Source organism: Oncorhynchus gorbuscha, linkage group LG26 (genome assembly GCF_021184085.1).
Source record: "Oncorhynchus gorbuscha isolate QuinsamMale2020 ecotype Even-year linkage group LG26, OgorEven_v1.0, whole genome shotgun sequence".
Taxonomy (NCBI): domain Eukaryota; kingdom Metazoa; phylum Chordata; class Actinopteri; order Salmoniformes; family Salmonidae; genus Oncorhynchus; species Oncorhynchus gorbuscha.
The window spans coordinates 11,969,792-11,991,890 of NC_060198.1; the positions used below are offsets into that span (position 1 = coordinate 11,969,792).

At 44.2% G+C, this 22,099-nt stretch overlaps 1 protein-coding gene across 1 annotated transcript; it reads right to left on the reverse strand.

The window, feature by feature from the left end:
• Positions 1-2: 2 nt before the first annotated feature.
• LOC124015439 (protein disulfide-isomerase-like) lies at positions 3-16,815 on the reverse strand. The gene is made up of 11 exons (XM_046330625.1): positions 16,496-16,815; positions 14,261-14,467; positions 12,277-12,410; positions 11,825-11,962; positions 9,747-9,851; positions 9,339-9,464; positions 8,881-9,081; positions 8,083-8,203; positions 7,219-7,400; positions 4,006-4,122; positions 3-1,603 (listed from the first exon to the last, which is right to left on the reverse strand). Exons 1-11 carry the CDS (start codon positions 16,632-16,634, stop codon positions 1,535-1,537), a joined length of 1,539 nt encoding a protein of 512 aa, XP_046186581.1. The 5' UTR covers positions 16,635-16,815; the 3' UTR covers positions 3-1,534.
• Between the last annotated feature and the right edge of the window lie 5,284 nt (positions 16,816-22,099).

The window sequence follows — 22,099 nt, forward strand, 5'->3', positions numbered from 1 at the left end:
AGTAGTTTTTCCATATTTTTATTTATTTGGCCACCAGTTTTCACTTTTCCACATCAAATTCAATGTGATGGAATGCGTTTGTTTCTAAGTCAATTCCCCCTTGAAAAACTGCTGTTGAACATCACAACCCTCATCCCGGTCTGCCCTACTCAACCCTCCCATCCCAGCCAAACATCAAACATTCACAACCTTGTCCCTGGACATGAAAAAAAAGCAGACTCACTCGATCACAAGCATGCTTACACACACACACACACAACCAGGCACACAAACACCTCCATGGGGACAAGAGTGTCAGGTAGAGCCGAAGCCAGAGGGATGGGGGCAGTACAGGTACGGTGGGGTAGGGCTGTTGCACTGTTCCCCCCTCCCCAAAGATAACCAGGACAGAGACCGCTCAGAGTCCCAAAACACAGTTCCTTTTAAGCGACCACCTCTGCTCCTTCAGTAACCTTGCGGAATCTGACGGCATAAACACAGTAGCCTGGTCTCAGATCGATTTGCACCATCTGGTCAAGACCATAGGAATTGGCGAGACAGCATAACCCAAACTGGGTCCAGGCTATGAACACAGTGACAAACAGAAACTGTCTTGGGTCTCCCCACTAATCCCAGGGCTAACAGAGAGCCAACTCAACCCCAGCTTAAACTTTACCTGGGAATTACTGGTACACAGATTATTTAAAAAATATATATTGAATGAAAATACAATTAAATAAAACAAGCTATTTCCAAAAGTTGTTTTTCTTTAAAAAAAAGGAAAATAAAGTCAGTAGCCATGCTGAAATGAGGGAAACTGAACTGAAAAACATGATTTGTAGACTTAGAGAATGAAGAGAGAGAGAGAAATACAGTGACCCTCAAGTTTGGTCTCAGCTACAGATGCATATATTGCTACATGGAACATGTTGCTTCTTTATTTTGTTACTCTTTACAAAAAGACAATAGGATGGCCCCAAGTCCCCTGAGAGTCCATACATCCCACCATTTAACACCTCTGGCCCTCAGAAAGACTAGCAGAGGAACAAGAACATGAGCAGCCCCCCCCAGACCTAAAAACCGGCAACACTACAAAACTGCACCACTCACACTGCAGCAGACTGGGGGAAAAGTAATTTGACAAAAGAATGACAGGTACATAACCCAATTTGTGAATCCAACTGGATATGTCAAGCGCAGTATCTTAATGCCATTTTTAACATTTTGGTTCAAATATACAAGGCAATACAACTCCATCGTTTGATTGATGAGGAACGTTGGTAATGAAAAAAGCCGTTAAGACCATGAGGTGCCGTTCTGCTCTGTTGAGTTCCCACGACAAGGGGACAGACTAGTCCATCTGGTCCAGCGGAAGGGAGATAGAGGTTGTCGAGGTGGCTTCAGGAGGGGGGCTGGCCGAGGGTCCTGCCACATCTGCTGACAGACTGACTGAGGAGCAGTTAAAGAAGAAGTATTAGTGTTCACAGAACAGGGGTGGAAGTGATGGTGGTTGGTTGGTATAAGGGGTGGGGGTTCGTCTCTCCTTCGCCGGGTCTTATAACTCGTCGTGGTCGCCACCGTCGCCGTCGGAATCACTATCCTGTTCATCCAAGTCTTCCATATCCTGGGAGGAGGGAGAGAGGAGGAGAGGGTCTTTAACACCTGCCTGGAGGAAGCTGCTCTCCGAGTCTGGAGTTCTTGGGAGTAGAAAGCTTGGATTCAATAATGAACACATGTGGTGGGAGGATACTACGCAGCTCATCTTGTGTCTCCACTGACAACCACATACACTCAAAAAATAAAAAATGGGCAACATGACATGCTTGAATGGTTGTTGGAAAAAAACGTGCCCTGGTGAAACATACATATGACAACCACCTAAGGACTAGACATGTGGGGCATTGAGGTTTAACTAAACGGCCCTCCATGCCCATACATCACTTTTGGCAGACCGCATGAACAAATACAGCATGGTAACCCAAACAGTAGGTAATTAATAATGAATCCTATTTAACTACTGCTGTACATATCCTATTCTTCAGATATTCATCCATCTACACAGTGCATTCAGAAAGTATTCAAACCCCTTTACTTAATCCATATATTATGTTACAACCTGATTCTAAAAGTGATTCAATTGTTTTGTTCAACAAAGTACCGAGTCAAGGTTCTAGATACTTACGTAAATGTAATTTTAGTTTTTTTTATTTACATTTGCAAACATAAAAAAAAAAGGTTTTTGCTTTGTCATTATGGGGTGGGATAATTGTGTCCATTTTAGAATAAGGCAATGACATAATAATGTGGAAAAGTCAAGGGGTCGGAATTCTTTTCCGAATGCACTGCACTACAATACTGTCCATATTGTCTATGCATCACACAAACACTCGGGACTCACATTGCTCGTCCTAATATTTATATATTTCTTAATCCCTTATTTTACTTGTTAGACGTGTGTATTGTTAGATATTACTGCACTGTTGGAGTTAGGAACACAAGCCCTTTCACTACACCTGCAATAACATAGGCTAAATGTGTATGGACCAATAAAATAGAAAATGACAGTCTTGCAAAGATGCCATTCTGTCACGGAGGCCGGGGGAGGGATACTATTGACTGAGGATGTGGGGGTGAGGATGTTGACTTGCACGTTCAGATAGGAGGCCTGGTCCCAAGGGAGAGCATGGTAAACAGCGGCAACAGCCAGTGAGCATTAGCAACCGTAGTCGGGGCATGGTCTGCAATTAGACTTCTGAGAAGGGGGTGTGGTAGTGGGATGAGGGCCTTCAACTAGTTTGAGCTGGATCGCCAGTGGGTTTTGGATGCAGACCCTGGTCTTAGCGCCCGGCTAGGTCCCAGGGATGGAGTAAAACCCTAGCCGCATTTTCAGAAAGCCACCAGGCTTTTAAAAACATTTTGAATTTTTTAGAACCATTAGAGAGATTACTGGCTCGTCATTTGGCTTCGAAATGGGGAGAGAAAAATCCCATCATTCCCTTGTGCAAAAAGTCTTGGATGACGACGTAAGGAACATTATAATTTCTCAAAAAAGTCTTAAGCCGTTTCGTGCATTATTTCATACACCCGGGAATATCCTGGTGTAAATTCTATTAGTCAGAGAATTTATTACAAACTCGGGTCAGGATTTTGAATGGGTAAGGTCTGTCATGTCCATTGACAGACATGGGCTGCTGGACTAATGACTGTCTCGGCCTTAACGGGTCATGTAATGAGCATGTCTTTCTGGCTGCCTGCTCTGCTTGAAGACAGAGTTCATGGAAGTCTTAGTCAGCTTCGACAGTTTCCTCCAGGTTGGATTGGAAAGTAGTTGAATCAGTGAAGTGAGATGGGAAAGACACCCGACTTCAGACAAATAACACCATGTAAATAGCTATTACAATTGTTTCTGCATTGTTCTAAGGCAAAGAGCTTTACTCGCAGGGAGGACAGGTTGCGTTCACTTTTAAAATAGGTACGTAGGCATGTGACCCCAATTCTAGGGTTACAAGTTACCCAAATCTTCAGCAGAGGTGGTTCTGTGGGTCTATTCTGGGTGACCTACAGGATACTGAATATCCCTCCCCCCAAAAGTTAACTTGTGGGCTTGCTTGCACATGCACAACTCTTGGGCCAGTTTCTGGGGAAAACTCAATTGATCAGGATGTGTTGCAACAAAAGTTAAACCTTCAACATAGTTGTATTCTCCTGCCCCGTCCACTAACGCGTTGCTCTTACTGGATAAGGGTTGGCTGTCATTCAAATGCATCATTCTTTTGACCGTTTGAAAGCAGCCTTGAGCAACATTCACATTTCAGAGTGTACTCTGCATATGACCGTGTAAAAAAATAAGTCATTGTGAACAAGGTGGGTGTTTTCAGATCAAAACTGCAAGTAAAACGATTGGGCTTTGAAACGGTTAGACGTCATAGCAATGCCTTGCGGTTTAATGCAATCCGTCTCGCAAACATAATTATAGTGCCTGCTTGAGGATGAAAACAAACATACCAATCCCAGGTGTGTACTTACATCAATCCCCTCATCCTCCTCCCCTTCCTCTCCAGCCGGTGCTCCGCCATCCTTGCCTCCGCTCTCCAGGAACTTGGTGAAGCCCTCCAGTGTCCTCTCACCATTGTAGTCGACCACCTGCATGGAAGAAAGTCACATGCATCAAATTTCTACAGGAATTTAAATACAAACGGATCATTTTCCTTTGCTTTTCCACGAGGAAAGAAAATGCTGTAACCATGTAAGACTGACTGTTTTGCATGTATCACAAACTATCAAATGTGGCAAAATTGGAACTATAAAACCAAGAAAGTCCAGTGGTCCATTTGTCAAAGAACTACTGAAATCTTATCCAAATGTCTAATGATTAAAATCAGCCTGTGGGATCCCGCAACACAACACGTGCTAATTTTAATCTGGAGCCAATAACCTTGAGGCGTCGAGCCATCTTCAGATCTGTGCCAATGAGCAGTCAAGAGGAGATGCACAACTATTAATGAATGAGAGAAGGCCAAAGGTGTTGTTTATAGCCCTTCTCGTTTATAGAACCAGATACTATACGGCTGCCCTTGAGATCGGTCATGAGGACAGTCGCAGAGCTCTGCCTCCCGACCCACGTAGTCTCAGCCAGTCAGTTCATACAGAGCATAGCGAGCCAACAGACAGCTGCCTCCTTCCCTAGCCACCTCTGGCTCGGTCACAAGGAGGAATGACTCAGGAATCAGGGGTTAACCCCAGGGCTCTTTGCGAGGGGAATCCCAACACGCAGCTCCCAATCTTTTCCAAGAGGCTTTCTGTAGTTGACTGCTATGGGCTATAGTTCAGTAGGGTGGCTGGCATGCCTCAATAAATGACAACCTGCTCTTTAAGAACTGGGGTGAGGGTCTCAAGAGAATCCCAAGAGGGAGAGAGCATTATATGGGTTTGGTAGAAGACGTAAACACCACCACAATGGCCGGGTCACTCAGAGGGCCAGCAGGCTTGGGTTTCTGCATGTGTGGCTGGCGCTGCTAAATCAACCCTCCTAGTGAGTGTGGCAGCTACTTAACCTGATCATAATAACCGCACACCCACCTGTATTTGCTGTGAAATGAAAAAATGATATTTCAGTAGTGTGGATGGATGAGTGTGGGTGAGTGGCCAAAAGCCATGCTTCTCAGGTGTTTAACGAAAGAACCAAAGCCCAGAATGGGTGGTGCTACTAACTGACGAGGGGATTAATTCCCTCTTGCGAGGGCTGGGTTTTCAAAAATGAGACCAGTGCTCAAATGCCGGGCAATTTATCACTGGCTATGTTGGGGGAATGAGCCAATTAAAAATACATGTTGTCATGTTATCCCAAAAGTGGAATTAGAACTATAGACTAAGGCCATTCCAAAATGGGGTTGTATGGACGACTTGAATAGTAATCACATCACATCACCCGTAGCACTCACTTCCGTCATCATGAAGTGTTTTGAGACACTAGTCAAGGACCATATCACCTCCACCCTACCTGACACCCTAGACCCACTCCAATTTGCTTACCGCCCAAATAGGTCCACAGACTATGCAATCTCAACCACACTGCCCTAACCCATCTGGACAAGAGGAATACCTATGTGAGAATGCTGTTCATCGACAACAGCTCGGCATTCAACACCGTAGTACCCTCCAAGCTCGTCATCAAGCTCGAGACCCTGGGTCTCGACCCCGCCCTGTGCAACTGGACTTCCTGACAGGCCGCCCCCAGGTGGTGAGGGTAGGCAACAACATCTCCACCCCGCTGATCCTCAACACTGGGGCCCCACAAGGGTGCGTTCTGAGCCCTCTCCTGTACTCCGTTGACCCACGACTGCGTGGCCACGCACGCCTCCAACACAATCATCAAGTTTGCGGACGACACAACAGTGGTAGGCTTGATTACCAACAACGATGAGACTGCCTACAGGGAGGAGGTTAGGGCCCTCTGAGTGTGGTGTCAGGAAAATAACCTCACACTCAACGTCAACAAAACTAGGGAGATGATTGCGGACTTCAGGAAACAGCAGAGGGAACACCCCCCTATCCACATCGATGGAACAGTAGTGGAGAGGGTAGTAAGTTTTAAGTTCCTCGGCATACACATCACAGACAAACTGAATTGGTCCACACACACAGACAGCACCGTGAAGGCGCAGCAGCGCCTCTTCAACCTCAGGAGGCTGAAGAAATTTGGCTTGTCACCAAAAGCATTCACAAACTTCTACAGATGCACAATTGAGAGCATCCTGGCGGGCTGTATCACCGCCTGGTACGGCAACTGTTCCGCCCCCAACCGTAAGGCTCTCCAGAGGGTAGTGAGGTCTGCACAACGCATCACCGGGGGCAAACTACCTGCCCTCCAGGACACCTACACCACCCGATGTTACAGGAAGGCCATAAAGATCATCAAGGACAACAACCACCCGAGCCACTGCCTGTTCACCCCGCTATCATCCAGAAGGCGAGGTCAGTACAGGTGCATCAAAGCTGGGACCGAGAGACTGAAAAACAGCTATCTCAAGGCCATCAGACTGTTAAACAGCCACTACTAACATTGAGTGGCTGCTGCCAACACACTAACACTGACTCAACTCCAGCCACTTTAATAATGGGAATTGATGGGAAATGTAAAATATATCACTAGCCACTTTAAACAATGCTACCTAATACAATGTTTACATACCCTACATTATTCATCTCATATGCATACGTATATACTGTACTCTATATCATCTACTGCATCCTTATGCAATACATGTATCACTAGCCACTAACTATGCCACTTTGTTTACATACTCATCTCATATGTATATACTGTACTCGATACCATCTACTGTATCTTGCCTATGCTGCTCTGTACCATCACTCATTCATATATCTTTATGTACATATTCTTTATCCCCTTACACTGTGTATAAGACAGTAGTTTTGGAATTGTTAGTTAGATTACTTGTTGGTTATTACTGCATTGTCGGAACTAGAAGCACAAGCATTTCGCTACACTCGCATTAACATCTGCTAACCATGTGTATGTGACAAATAAAATTGGATTTGATTTGACATTTGGGTAAACCGCAGAGCCTCTCCGTCCCCTAGTGTGGGACAGAGGAACCGTCCAGCCGAGGACATGTCAATGGAAACGTTGTAATGATACGTTTGGGAGTCAACTGCCAACAGTTACAAATGGCTGCCAACATTTGCAGACATTCCACATCGTTTCAGTAGACTGACCTTGTGCTCATCACCTGCGGGGAAGAACTTGAGCGTGGGGAAGCTGTGTACTTTGACTGTCTCGATCTCGTTGGCTGTGGAGTCCATCTTGGCCACGACGATATCGGCGCTGTCCTGGTACTTCTCTCCCAGTTTGGTCCAGATGGGGTCAAGCTGTTTACAGTGGCCGCACCAGGGTGCATCTGCAGTGGGGAGAGCAGAGGAGCAATCAGGGATAAGAGCATTTTCCTGTCCCATACAAGCTCACTGATCATCACCTGAATGCTTAGGCTGGTTATTGTATTGCATGATGTTACTTTCCCTTCCATTTGTATCCATAGTAGAAGTATCATGACATTGTATCAGCATGGATATAAATAGATAGGCACAGATAGGCATGCATGAAAACAACTCACAGCTGTATAGGATCATTTATACAACGGATGTCATAAGGTGAATGCACCAATTTGCTCTGGATAAGAGCGTCTGCTAAATGACTTAAATGTAAATGTAAATGTAATAGGGGAATGGCTTGCCAGCGGCCAATTATTTCAAGCCTGTCGGCTGTAGTTTCTGAGGCTGGCAGTTAGGTTTACGACAGCTCTGCCACGGCAACCCAAACACTGGGACACTTCAAACATGCAAACAGCATGACACTCCCCTCAACCGGATAAGAAATACCCTCCACAGCCGTATGAGAATCTGACCCCCCCCCCCCCAGTCAGTGACCGTAAGAGACACATTAAAGCCCAGGGATAGAAAACTCCTCACTCTGGCTCACCACAACAGTGGAGGTAAGTTTAGTCTTTGTGAGCTATAAAAAAACTCCTCCTGCAACTAAATTTATCCCAATGTTTCCTTTGACGAGAGGGGGGTAGTACTTACAAAACTCAACGAAGACGTTCTTTTTGGGGTCGAAGACGACCTCCTCAAAGTTCTTGCCGACCAGGACTCTGACGGGGTTCTTGTCCCAGTCTTCAGGGATGTCCTGGCTCATAAGGTGGGGCTGTGGGGGACGACACACAAGGAGAGATTTAATGGATTACATGATATTTGCAAAACCAAGAACGAGCCGAATTATGTTAGTTCCAAACGAAGCAACACTTGACTTATGGGTCATTTCTCTGCTGAATGGTACAGAAACATTATTCCTAAATCATGAGGTAATCTCCTATAGAATGGGAATTATGCAAAACCTGCACAGTGCACATACTCCCTCACAACACTAAAATAAATATGGAGCCTAACCAATACTTTTAAGTTTACATTTGTGATGCAGGCCCACATTGCATTAAACATTATGACATAAGAATTGAAATTTGCAATACTTTCTTGCACAGCAGGTTCGCCTACATCTGCACTTTCAATCCACTGCCATTGACACCCAGCCGGAGGCATAATGACTGCACTGCCATAACAGTAAGAGGCTGGTTCATCAATGTCTACAGTAGGGCACGGCTGTTCTCACCGTCTAGGCTGGGCTGCAGCCTACTGTTCTGAACTTATCAGCAGCCTACTGTTCTGAACTTATCAGCAGTCAGGGGTACCCCAATGTCCTAGAAACCACCAGTAACAGCTTAATAATCTGCTTGTAACAGCTTGTAATCCGAGGAACACTGTTTCAACATAACCACACACGGAGCATGTACACTTGGATTGTCTGCAGACATTAAGCCAACACACCTTGAGTTTTCCCTCAGTGAAGAGTGTGCAGAAGGCGATGATGTTGTCGGCGGTGATGGCCTCACTCTCGGGCCTGTACTTGGTCATCTCCTCCTCCAGGGTGATGAGGCGGATGGCAGGACACTCCTCCTTCTTCAGCCCGAAGAACTCCAGGATGCGCTGGTTGTCGTCCACCTCACTGTCGATGAAGATGAACAGGATCTGGGGGAGGAGGTGAAATACGAGGCTCAAGTATCTGGCTTTTAGTCTAGGTGGGTATGAGACGTACACTCTAGCACAGTCTCAGTGGTACATACCGAGACGCAGTACCACACATACAGTAAATTACTTTCAAGGCGCTGGATGAAAAATAACTGCCTTATTCATAACAAATAGATAAGGGAAAAAACAGCCTTTACTGCAGATGGGGCACAATGAATGAAGGCCGTCACTGACTCTGTTCAGTCTGGTTCACCCACCTTGCCCTTGAATCCCTCTGATGCTTTTTTGAACTCGGCCATTTTGTCGTTGAAGTCGTCGGCAGCCTTGGGCACGAACATGAGGATGTGAGACTTGATTTCTCCTCCGAAGATTTTGGGGGCGGTCTGCGGAGAAAACACGACTTTATGAAGCGCAAAAGTGATACGCGGGGGAACAAAAGCTCAGGATATAAACACTTGTATTAAAAGTTGTGGTAACGGCACTGAAGGGCCTCATTAAAGCCGTCATAGGGCCTTGGTGGGGATGAGGACATTGATAGATTTTGTAGCTTAGTGTGACAACAGGAGAAAGTTAATCTGGAAAAGGTGTATTTTCTGTGTGAGTGTGTGTATATTTGAGACAGCACATCGGTTTTGAGTATCAGCAGTATAAAGAACGGCCATTACCTGCTCGGTGAACTCGATGACCAGGGGCAGCTGGTTGGCCTTGATGAAGGCCAGCAGGTCAGTCTTGCTCAGCTCTCCGTCAAAGGTGTTACGACCCTCATCGAACTGTAGAGGACAAACCGATGGAAACAGTTGGTAGACAAACCCGTTAATATGCCACCAACTTCCCAGTTTATTCCCATTTGATTATATTCTGCCTGTGAACTCTCCACAACCCAAACATAGATGCATCAAACATGCTCATTTATATCCCTTTGGTAACTCCAGCTGAAGAAAATCAACATTAGGCTAAATAGGGTTTAAATTGAGTGTTAAGAACAGCAGCCCTTACTGGTACACAACAGGAAGGTTGGGAGACCACAGGAGTGTGTGTCAGGGTTGGATCACACACACAGTAAGCAGACAATAGTGGGATAGTATCATGTCTGATTAGTGGGGGGCTTACCGTAGCTCAGTTTGTAGAGCATGGCGCTTGTAACGCCAGGGTAGTGGGTTCGATTCCCGGGACCACCCATACGTAGAATGTATGCACACATGACTAAGTCGCTTTGGATAAAAGCGTCTGCTAAATGGCATATACAGGAATCCCATCTATGTCTCGTTAGAGATGGAGGGTTACGCCTTTAAAATGACAGGTAGAAATCTATTGAATTCGCGACATGGAAAGGCCTGCCGGTGAGCTGTGCCCTCCCTGACCACTAAAGGGCAATGATTTAAAATTCAAAGCAGATCGAGAGAGAAGGAAACAGGTTGACTGACAAGTGTGGTCTGGTCCAGCGATGAAAAGACAATGGTTTATGGGTGGCATCTATTTTTAAATGTCACATACTTCTGCTGAATAGGAGCCAAATCCTAACTTGAAATCTAGCCCACATTTTCTCCCATAACCATCAGTGCCTTATTTCAGAAGTTTGATATTCAGCCCTATGCCTCATAGGCAGAAGACTTTCAGACCATGTTTACAACTACTCAACACAAACCCCCACTAGCAGCTGGCTTCTTTCCTTGTTGACCAGTGATGACTTAACAGGTGGATGGAAGACTGCATTTGATATCTATGGAAAGGCAGGAATGTGGCCATAACATGTCGCATAACATATCATGGAATGTCCATGTTGACTGTAACCCAGTTCAGCCCAGGTCAGTATACTCTTAAGCTGACAAGATGTGGCTTGGTTTTGAAATATGGATATCCAATTACCACATCTGGTCCTTTTAAGAATCATTGTCATTTGAGGAAGGGGAGAGGGTAAGACCATTACATGTCCGAGACAAATTTAATGACCAGTTGGCCTGAATGAAGAGGAATCCCTCATCTTGCCATTACCGTGGAAATGCTGGTTCAAATGAGTAAATTCCTCAGACAGAGTCGAGACTTGAGTATGAAGGTAGAATCATGAGGGCTATATCAAAGATAACCTTCCCCTTCTTTTGAACTGTAAAGAGCTGCGCTGTACTTGTTCTTCAGTCACAGACAGCAGCCAGTGAAACTAGCATGGAAATCCTACGACATAGCACAGTGGCTGCCACTAAACCCGTCAGTGATCTAGCCATGTCTAGCTTGATGAGCTCATAGTCTGAAAGGCAGAATGCAGCATTGAGCACAAACACAGGCAGAATGAGAGTCAGGCATTCCCAGAGCAGGTCCACAGGCTAATATTAGCAGGCCAAGACCGGATACTGCTGTAGCTATGGGGTTGTGGGATCCCGTTACTTAGCTGACACCCCAAAAGAATCAAACCTGTCTGCAGCTACCCTGCTTTAAGTTGTCCAGATTGATGTATGGGTTACGCTCATGATCTAATCAAATCTGATGACCAGGTCATTCATAATGTATTTATAATCCAGTTAAATACAAATAACTGGTAAAAACCTGTCAATATTCACAGATAGATAGCAAATGGGAGACTGCAAAAACAGGAAGGCATTCACTGCTAAGATATAGCTTCCAGGCAGTAAACAGTCTACAGGGTCCGATGGCTAGAAGGGGTTACACCATGATCAGGGTAGCAATTTGTAAAGCGATGAAAACACTTGGGGTGATTAAATCACACTGAATCAAAGTACTCGCTCCGTACCTTCTTGAAGAGGACGACTCCATCCTTGGACACCTCGTACTTGGAGAAGACTGCGTCGTTGGAGGTGATGCCGAACGGAACATCATCGACGGCCTCCGCAGCCTTCAGGAAAGCCGTGGCTCCCTCAGACTCTGCGTCCTGCATGACAGAGAGACGCTTAGCTTAGATGCAATCGTACACGAACCATAGGACTCAATGTAGGAAATTAACTATTAAAACATGCCCATCTATGCCTTGACATAGAGCTGTGAGAGAATGATTTGCATGTATTTCTATAGAAAATCAGCCAAAACTACTTATCAGTACTTAAAGTGTCAAACTCGCTGTCTAGTGGAGAATGGGGCTTAGTTGGCACTAAACTTCCTGGCAAAGAAACACTACAGATTGGCTTTGTAGCATCAGTGACCTCGAGCAGCTAGGTCTAAGGAGTAGGTCAGAGGTCATAGTCTCACCTTGAAGAAGCCGATGACTGCTACCTCGTTTTCAGCGATCATGGACTCTGCCTGGGCGACCTCCCCCAGGGTGGTGGCAGTTGGTCCAGTGCGCTTCTTCAGCCAGTTGACGATGTCATCAGCCTGTCTGCCAGCTGCAGGAAGGGAACAGTTCTGGTAAGTCACTCTGGCCGTGTTCAAACAATAATGTATGAGACTGATTCCCTACTTCCTTTGTTTGTTGTACTGTAATGTATTCACTGAGCAGACAAGGTTGGCCATAGGAAACAATACAACAGAAAGGCAAGCCTGCATTCATGTATAGATCAGAGATGACGGCAAGTGCGGACGCAAGGAGTATTGGAACAGGGCCCAGGTCACATGACCAGGGCTGGCTGAATAGAGACTAATGGTACGGGCCGCCAGGCAGATCAAACATTGCTTAAGGGTGAACAGGCGGAAGAGCAAATTTATTCTGTCACAACTGCGTTGTACTTGAGTAAACACAGATTACAAGTATTGCTACCATTATCCTACTTGAATGGTCGTTATGGGGGACAAAGGACAGTGAAACACCTCTCATTTAATAAAGTATTTCTTAGCTTATTTGGTCACACCAACTTTGTTACTGGCAGACTAACAAAAAAAGTAGCTACATTCCTCTGATTTGTTTGAACCAACAGAGAAGACTTAGGCTCTCTAAGAACCAACGTGTCCCAATTAAGTGGACTGACTCATTGTTAACCTGCATGTTATTACAAAAAGAGCCAATGACGCAACAGCGAAGCAACACCACTGAGCGACGCTATAGCCAGACAGACAGACCGAGACAGCTGGAGAAGGGATACTGCTGCCTGCGGCCTTATGAGTACACTGCTTTAGGCCCAGAGAGAGCGAGTGCTCGAAGTTAGGGCTGTCCCAAACCCCCACCCCCCCCACCGCTTAAAAAAAAAAGAGAAAACAGCCAGTCACAGTGAGCAAACATGAGGAACTGCACATTGCCCAGCTGGGGGGGGATGGGAGAGAGAGAGAGCATGGGTAGAATGTGTGGAGGAGGGAGGGGCCCCTTCATTTAGTCACAGTTATATTGGGCAGAGTGAACGGGCCATTGGCTAACACACACTTGGCTGATAGGAGTCACATTACCAGCATAAGAAAAGGCATTACTTAGTGTCTGGGCCATCCGCCAGAAAATAATGATCTGATCATACACAGAATCTATGACTGATGATCATAACCGGACTACTGCACTACACGAGACAGCTTATCACTTCGTTGGTAATAGTTGTCCCAGTCCCTGAGGTACTTAGGCATTGCGTAATTAGGTTGTTCTAGATTTAGTCATTGAGATCAGCACAATAATTCACAATAGAATAAATTTGCCAGTTGACAATCTTGTTTTATATAATTGGTTATTTCCAATTCTGAAGGAATTTAGCCTTGTCCAATTGACTTGAGAAAGGGAAAAACCGGGATAAATTTGTACCGGCTAACCAAGTACACAGAAATAGCCCAGTTCTGCCTCTAGATTCAGTCCACGATCATGTCAAGCGTAGTACATGTTGTAACGATTAAATGTCATGCAAAGACACGGCTGTCATAATTAACATTTTTGTAAAAAATAAATGTAGCGTATAGACCAATACATTATAGGAAAGTGAGTTAGGACATACCTAATTAACATACCTAATGAAAAACACAGCTTTGGTAGCCCCCCCCCCTAACCAGTCTGAAAAAGAAAAGGTTTTGACCACTTGGAACTTTTGGAAATAAAGCTTCTCATCTTGCCCGTGACATTCTGCTCATAAAATTATCTAACTTTACCCACTCCATGTAAAAATGAACTGCTATTGGGTAAACTACATCTACTTAAATATAAAATTGAATCCCCCTTCTCCTGAAGTTAACGGGGTACGACGATTCTTATCAGTCCTTTCTTTAGTTCACAGTTACAGCTAGGGCTGGCACAGCTATCGTATAACATATATGTCACTCCACTACTCACCAGAGTACTCTTTGGGCGACTCCTTGTCTCCCCCCTTGAAGAACTTGATGGTAGGGTAACCCCGGACACCGTACTCCTGGGCCAGGTCTGCCTCCTCTGTGGCGTCCACCTTGGCCAGGCGGATCTCTGAGCCCTCTGCCTTCAGCATGCTGGCAGCTTTGGCATATTCCGGGACCAGGGCCTTGCAGTGGCCGCACCACGGGGCATCTAGAACAAGAAGGAAATTCAAATAAATAAAATTAGACCACAGCCGAGAGATTTTGACTGATGGGTGAAGTAGATGCAAATACTGTAGTATCTCTGTTGATATACTACGTTAGCATGTGAGTGTTCTACATTTGGGCCGAAGGGATGATTTCTAATTACTAAATAAATACTAATATTGGTACAATGTTTGTATGGAGGGAGACTTGGATATTTAGAATTTCCAGTTAACTGAGAAAAACATTTACTTAAAGTTGGCTATTTAGAGGGTGTGGAAAAAAATATCATCTGGCAAGTTAGTTTTCAATGAGATCACTAAATGGAGTAGCCTTGGCCAATAACTAAGATAGTGAAAACATTACCTGAGAAAATATGTGGATTTCTAATCTGATTCATGGAGGACATAGAATGGCTTGCAAAGGTCCTGAATGCATGAACACTGAAAAACCCCATGAAAGTTTGAACAAACTTAACCCATTTATTGCCTTTGATTGTGTGATTAATGTGCCTTGAGATGTCACTATATCACCATAAGCGTGACAGAGTCTACGCTTGGTTGTTAGTTCAAAGGATATTTCCTCAAATTTTAAGAGAGTCCTACAGCAATTCATTTTTAACTAAATATTATATAATTCTTTCAAAACTTTGATAAAAATTAGTTGCTGTGTTTTCATTGCAATGTTTCTTAGTTTCAGTGGAGAACACCCCCCCCAAAGTTCCATCAGCCAGGAGAGTTAAACAAAAGTTGAACTTTTGATTGAACTTTGAAGTACACGTCAACCTAGCATCTCATTCAACCAGGTCCCTCCTGTCCGTGAGCCAAAAAAGTATTTAGCCCTCCCCCTCTTCACTCATTGGAATGTCAAAGTCGTGTAGTTCTCCGATTGGTCTGTAGGTTTGTCAGATAAGTGCAGAATACCTCAGCGATTGACAGCTGTTGCAGGACTGGCCTGCTGGTTACATCAAAACAATTTATAAAAGAAGACCACTGCACTCAAGGAAAAAAACCAAGTACACAAGTTAATAAGCATTTAACAAATGTGTTGCAAAAACACAGCAGCAAGTTATGTGAATTTCAGTAAACTCACATCAAAACAGCTCCTAACTGCAACCGGGGTAGAAAGTGTGCATGACCAGGAAACGATATTTAGCAATCGAAACTCAAGTGGTGAATGAATCAAAACCAGACGTCCCTCTCGCAACTGATGGTGTCTGCCTGATGTATTCACACGACTGAATAATGTTATCATCACTCAACAGTTGCTTTGCCAGCACTGTTGCATATATAGCTAGAGTATTCTAAATCGTGTATTAAGTATTGTTTCGAGACTACACAGAAGCACAAGCCATCCCTTGTACACTAAACAAACAAGAATAAGTTGGTCACGTTTATCAACTTCTAGATCCATGAAGCCACCAAGGCTGGTAAAGTAACAGGTACTTGGACCAACAAGAGTGGTCGCAGACGAACCGTGACTGTCATTTAGTTGTTTACTTATCAGTCCTGAGACGGCTAGATGGGGATGCACTGAATACTCAAGTTGACTGTGTGCCTGGTATACTGGTTAGTTAGCTAAATGCAAAAAGTTTTGTACTAACAAGGTTCATCCAAATGTGTTGCAGTACCTAGCTACCTAGTAAACGTTACAGTTAGCAAGCTAGCTGGGAAGAACATAGTCTTAGATTCATTTAAAAAATATATACGTTACTACTTGCAATACAATGGCCAGCAGTGTGTGTAATAAAATGGTAACATATGACACAGGCCTGACGTTAGCTAGTTTGCGACCAATTTGAATAACTAACGTTTGCCAAGCAAAAGCAAAGTAGCTAAGTAAACGTTAGGTACACTTGTTCGCGATCAAGAAAGCTAGCTAGCTGACGTTCGTATGCCATTCCACATACATTTGCGTTAGCCGAAGTGAAGCTGATAACACAGCGGCAAGCGAACGCAGCTAGCTAGCATGCTAGTATAGCTGCGTGAACAAGTTAGGTTGTCTAAGCATTTATATGATCAAGTAGTTCACTTACAGAATTCAACAAGGATGTTTGGGTGAGCTTCCAAAGCCTCCTCGAAATTACTTTTCTTCAGCACCAGAACACCATCTTCTTCGCCGATATCAGCCCGGCTTGCCACCGCCAGTGTGCAGAGTAGGAAAAACTTAAACATAGTTGCTGTCAACGGTGGTTTCTAACAGAAAATGTGTTCGTCGCTACAAGTGAATGAGCTACCGACTGAATGTGGTGTACGTATGTATTTTCTCTTCTTACAGTTAGAGCTGAAGCTTGTATTTTTGTGTCTACCGCTACTAGCGTCGTGGCATTACGCACAGGAACCAGAAGGGTCAGCCGTATTGCGCAGGCGCATTTATGAGCTTGAAAGCTGCTCGTGTTGAATTGTGACTGGACCACAGCTTGAAGGAACCTGGAAGTGAATCCACTTTGTCATTGGATGTGTATTGAAATCGATTGAAATTCTTTCCAGTCGCATTCTTGTTTATATTTGAGAATTGTTGAAACAAATAACTAAAATTCATTAGAATGAAGGCTTAGATTTAATGCAGAAAAGGGGATGTAACAGTATAATATGCAGGGAGATGGCATATGTAATGATGAATGATACCTTGCCGGTTATTAAAGACTGCAGTGCATTTGTTTTCAGTTTGCATGGTTTCATAATCAGAGTTTGCTCGTCAATACCTCTTCCACATAAGGTCCTAGGATGAGTAGGGTAATATATAGAATCAAATGAAGATAGAGAGCGAGGTACATAGTTTTTTCCCGTTCAATGGGGGAATATTAAAGGCGCTACAATCCGACATCTGCATTGACGTGCAGCATTTACGGTGATATGGCCTCTGCAAAATTCAGGACATTTATACTTCTTGCGCTTGGCAGAGCAGCATGGAGCTGATGTGACTGAAGTAGTCAAGGAAGTGAGTTTGTCTTTTTACAGGACCTCCCGCCCCCACCTACAGTCAACCAATCATGTCATTGCAGAGCTTTGTGGCTCCCTTGGCATTGTTAAAACATTTGGGAGGCGACATTTGTAGCTCATTTTGGCGTCTGCATGCCTCCGGAGGCTCCAAATAGCGTCTCACCCTCCATATGGAGCCCCTGACCACATTTTTCAGATCAGGGCATTCTTAAAGCCAATTCATGCTTGAACTCTACAGAGGCTGTATTCCCTTAAATACTGCACGAAAATGCAGATGTTAGGTTGACCATGCAGCACCTTTAAGGGGCCGTCTGAAAACTGCAATCAGATAAAACCTGGTGTTTCCAGAAACACTTAAATGTCTCAAATGATCGAGAGATTTTAAATCGACTTTAGTCCGTCCCCCCCACAACAATTATATTTTAAAATGATTTTACATTAATATTTATTGTGCTAGATCTAAATGTCAATAGCTCGCTGTCCATATGTGCTAAAGGTCTACAGACTAGTGTGGTGGGTTCCTTGGCACCTTTTATAAGTTCATCCCCTTTGATTATTACATTACAGCTGTGGTTATTCATTCATGTAAAGATTTTATTTTCAATAGCTTCCAATTCATAAGACATATACATCTAACCCCTTGATGTTAGGTCACTGACCTCCCTACTTCATTGTACACACATTATAATTGCAATTTTTAATCTAAACTGATTTTACATGAATATTTCCTGTGATGTCAAACTTTCAGTACCTTCCTATCCATATGAGCCTCAGGTTTACAGACAAGTGCAGTGGGTCCCTTGACCTTATCAATGGTACACTTTAACACATATATTCCTGCCCTTGGCCCTATTGGAAATATTTTTCAAATCACTGCTTTGGTTACTCATTCACATACAGATCTACTTTTCTATGGCTTTATGTCCAGATGGTTTTGAAATCTAACACTGAGATTACTCTGATTCAGAGGGGTTGGGTTAAATGCGGAAGACACATTTCAGTTGAATGCATTCAGTTGTACAACTGACTAGGTATCCCCTTACCCTTTCCAATATTGTACATCTTTAACAGTCCGTCACCTGTTTATTAGGTACACTCGTAATCCAGAACAGCCTGAATTATTCAGGGGATTCTACAAGGTGTCAGAAACGTTCCACAGGGATGTTGATCCATGCTGACACGATGACATCACGCAGTTGCTGCAGATTGGACATCGGAACATTCATTCTGCGAACAGCCCGTTCCATCTCATTCCAAAGATGCTGTATTGGGTTAAGGTCTGGGGACTGCAGAACACTCAAGTAAACTGAACGCCCTGTCATGTTCCAGTCAATGTTTTTCCACTCCTCAATTGTCCAGTGTTGGTGTTCGCGTGCCCACTGGAGCCGCTTCCAACTTATTTTTAGCTGACAGGAGTGGAACCCGGTGTGGTCGTCTGCTGAAATAGCCCATCCGTGACAAGGATCGACGAGTTGTGCGTTCTGAGATGCCATACCAATGTTGTACTGCGCTATTATTTGTCTGTTTGTGGCCCGCCTGTTAGCTTGCCATTCTCCTATGACCTCTCTCATCAGCAAACTGTTTTCGCCCACAGGGTTGCCGATGACTAGATGTTTTTTTTTTTGTGGCACCATTCTCTGTAAACCCAAGACACTGTCGTGCGAGAAAAGCACAGGAGAGCAACCGTTTCAGATACTGGAACCGGCACATTCTCAGCCTAAATATCACATATTTCAAACAAATAATCTGAACTAAAAATTCCACACATATTTTGACATTTCTGCACATCATTAACGATCGCTACTTAATATCCAAAAACAGCACACACGTTGTTTCTGGGGAAGCTGGGTTATGGCAGGGGAAACGGTGTTGCAGTAGTCTAGTGTGTGGTGCGCGAATAATGACAAGCGAACCTGGAGAGCTTTGTGTTGACATTGCCCTAAAAAAGGGAACCAGAATGGTTCACATGCACATGCTGATTCAAGAAATCCTGGTGGCCATGACCAGTGGTGTAGTGCATTTCCTTTTAGGTGAATGAGAGCAATAATTCCTCAAAGTTTGTATCAACAGATGTGGCCTAATGAATATCATTGTAGAATAGGCATAAAATGCATCCTCCAATTGCAATATCTGCCTATGCCCACACACAGGCCTATTATCTCAAGAAAATGTTCTGTTTTCAATACCCTCAAACACCAAGTTATGCATACCTAATTTAAAAATAGGCCATCATCACTGTCAATCGTGAAGGATAATTCTTCCCGTTTTACCGGTGAAATGTCCAAACTGCATGCCAGTTCTTTGATCTCAATCAGTTTCATGGGAATGTGCATTTGATTGACTGTTTAATCAGCAAATTTAAGCAGATAGTGTTGAACTATAAGTGTTTCTTGTAGGCCTATTGTGTTTCAATCAAGTTTTGGCCAAGAGGAAAAACGTGACAATTCAGCTTCAGATAAGAAATGACTGTGTCGTCGTTTTTAGTGTAACATATTATAGGCCTACTATGTAACAGTATATGCTATTATATTCAGTTCTGTTATGTCAAGTACTTATTAATCATTGTGTGATCTTGCGAGACATTGATTCAGCTTTGATCTAACTTCACTAAATGAGCACCACTGTGAGAAGTGATTCATCTTCTATTTCTAATAATAATAATAATAAGTGATGAGTAGACTAAGAGTAGGCAACAGACACTGATCTCGATGAGGGTTATTTTTAAGCGCCCTTCAAATTGCAGTGCTGAAAGGACAGCACCCTAACCAAGTGGTCACATATTGTTCTGGGTTCCACTGGAAAGAGGGGGTCCATGCATAGTCTCGGGAAGCCTCAGCACCCCCTGAAAAAAAATCTATATGATATTTTTTTTCTCACAAAAGTTGTCGCCTGGGCCTTCAATATTCCTGTATTAGCGGACTGATAAAGCCGTCTGCAGTGATGACGCAGCAAACTACTTCCCGCGACTATGGGTCCGTGGAGTTTTATGAACATCAAGGAAGACTCAGTGATTTTATTTTATAATATTTTTGTTGCACTTTTACCCCCTTTTCTCCCCAATTCCGTGTTATCCAATTGGTAGTTACAGTCTTGTCCCATCACTGCCACTCCCCTATGGACTCGGGAGAGAGCCATGCAAGAGCCAAAGCGTCCTCCGCAACACAACCCTGCCAAGCTGCATTGTTTCTTGACACACCAGCCGCACCAATGTGTCGGAGGAAACACCATCCAGCTGGTGACTGAGGTCAGCTTGCAGGCACCCGGCCCACCCCAAGGAGTCGCTAGAGTGCGATTGGAAAAGGAAATCCCGGACGTCCAAACCCTCCCCTAACCTGGACGACTCTGGTCTAATTGTGCGCCGCCTCATAGGTCTCCCGGTCATGGCCGGCTGTGACACAGCCAGGGACACTCGGGAGGCCCACACGCGGCGGATTTGGATCAGAGATCTTGTTGGTGTGATAAGGTTAATGCGGTGTATCAGTTTGTTTCTGTAGCACCCTGACAGTAGGGTTAAAGTGCATAGTACATGTGCCCTAAGTCCATAAACTGTTGAGGACAGCCATTCTAGCAACCCCTGGTATATTTTTATGTCTGTGGCGGTTCTTATTACGTTGGGTTTGGCCTGCTCAAAGTGGTCAAGCTTCCGACCGAAGGACCTCTGCACACACGCCTACAGTTATTCATCATTCGCGCCAACACCAGAGAGAGAAACCACCATTTATACCTACCTAGAGGCTGCATTTAGTTTGTCATTCTACTGTTTTCATGGAATATTTGTGGTAATTACATATAATTGATTTAGAATTGATCAGAATAAATTTTCCAGCAACCAAACGAGTTTGCTTGGGGGAGTGGTTTGATATGGGTGTGTCTTTGGTACCACCAAGACACACCCATCTGTCAGAACCTTGCCCGCAGCGGTTCTTCCCCCACTCAGTCACAACAAACAAACCTCCTGCAGGATGAATTCAATAACGAACTACAGATGTATGATGAGATGCCAGAAGGAGCTTTGAATAGGTCAGTAGCTTACAGAGTAATATGAGAAGAAAGCAATTGCGGAACTTATGTAGATACTCGAAAACTAAGTGTCTTGATAACTTTCAAAGATAGTAACAGGTAAAATCAACCTTTTTACATCAGGGGTGTCAAACTCATTCCACGGAGGGCAGTGTCTGCGGATTTTAGTCTTTTTCCTTTCAATTAAGACTTAGACAACCAGGTGAGGGGAGTTCCTCACTAATTAGCAACCTTAATTCATCAATAAAGTACAAGGGTGGAGCGGAAACCCGCAGACACTCGGCCCTCCATGGAATGAGTTTGACACCTGCTTGACATAATACCACAGAAGTGGTGTTCTGCTAATATAACGTGTACCTTTCACTTTTCTTTGTCATTCCCAGCCAATACAGATAATGTGCCTATAGGCATTTTGTCTGGTGGTAATGGGGCTACTTTGGCAAACGTATCAGAGGTGTGTCCCCTATAATCAGTAATTCCCAAAATAACAGGTTTTTTTTTCTCCCTATTCCCATTCTATAATAAAAAAAGACAATAAAACTAAAAGTTGTGTGCCGGAGTGCCAGGTCTCTATTCATTCAGAGACATCAGTATCAAGCCCGCCTGGACTTGGTCACATCATCTTGCAAGTCTCCATGTGCTGGCTTCATACATGTTTCTGAGAACACATACAATGT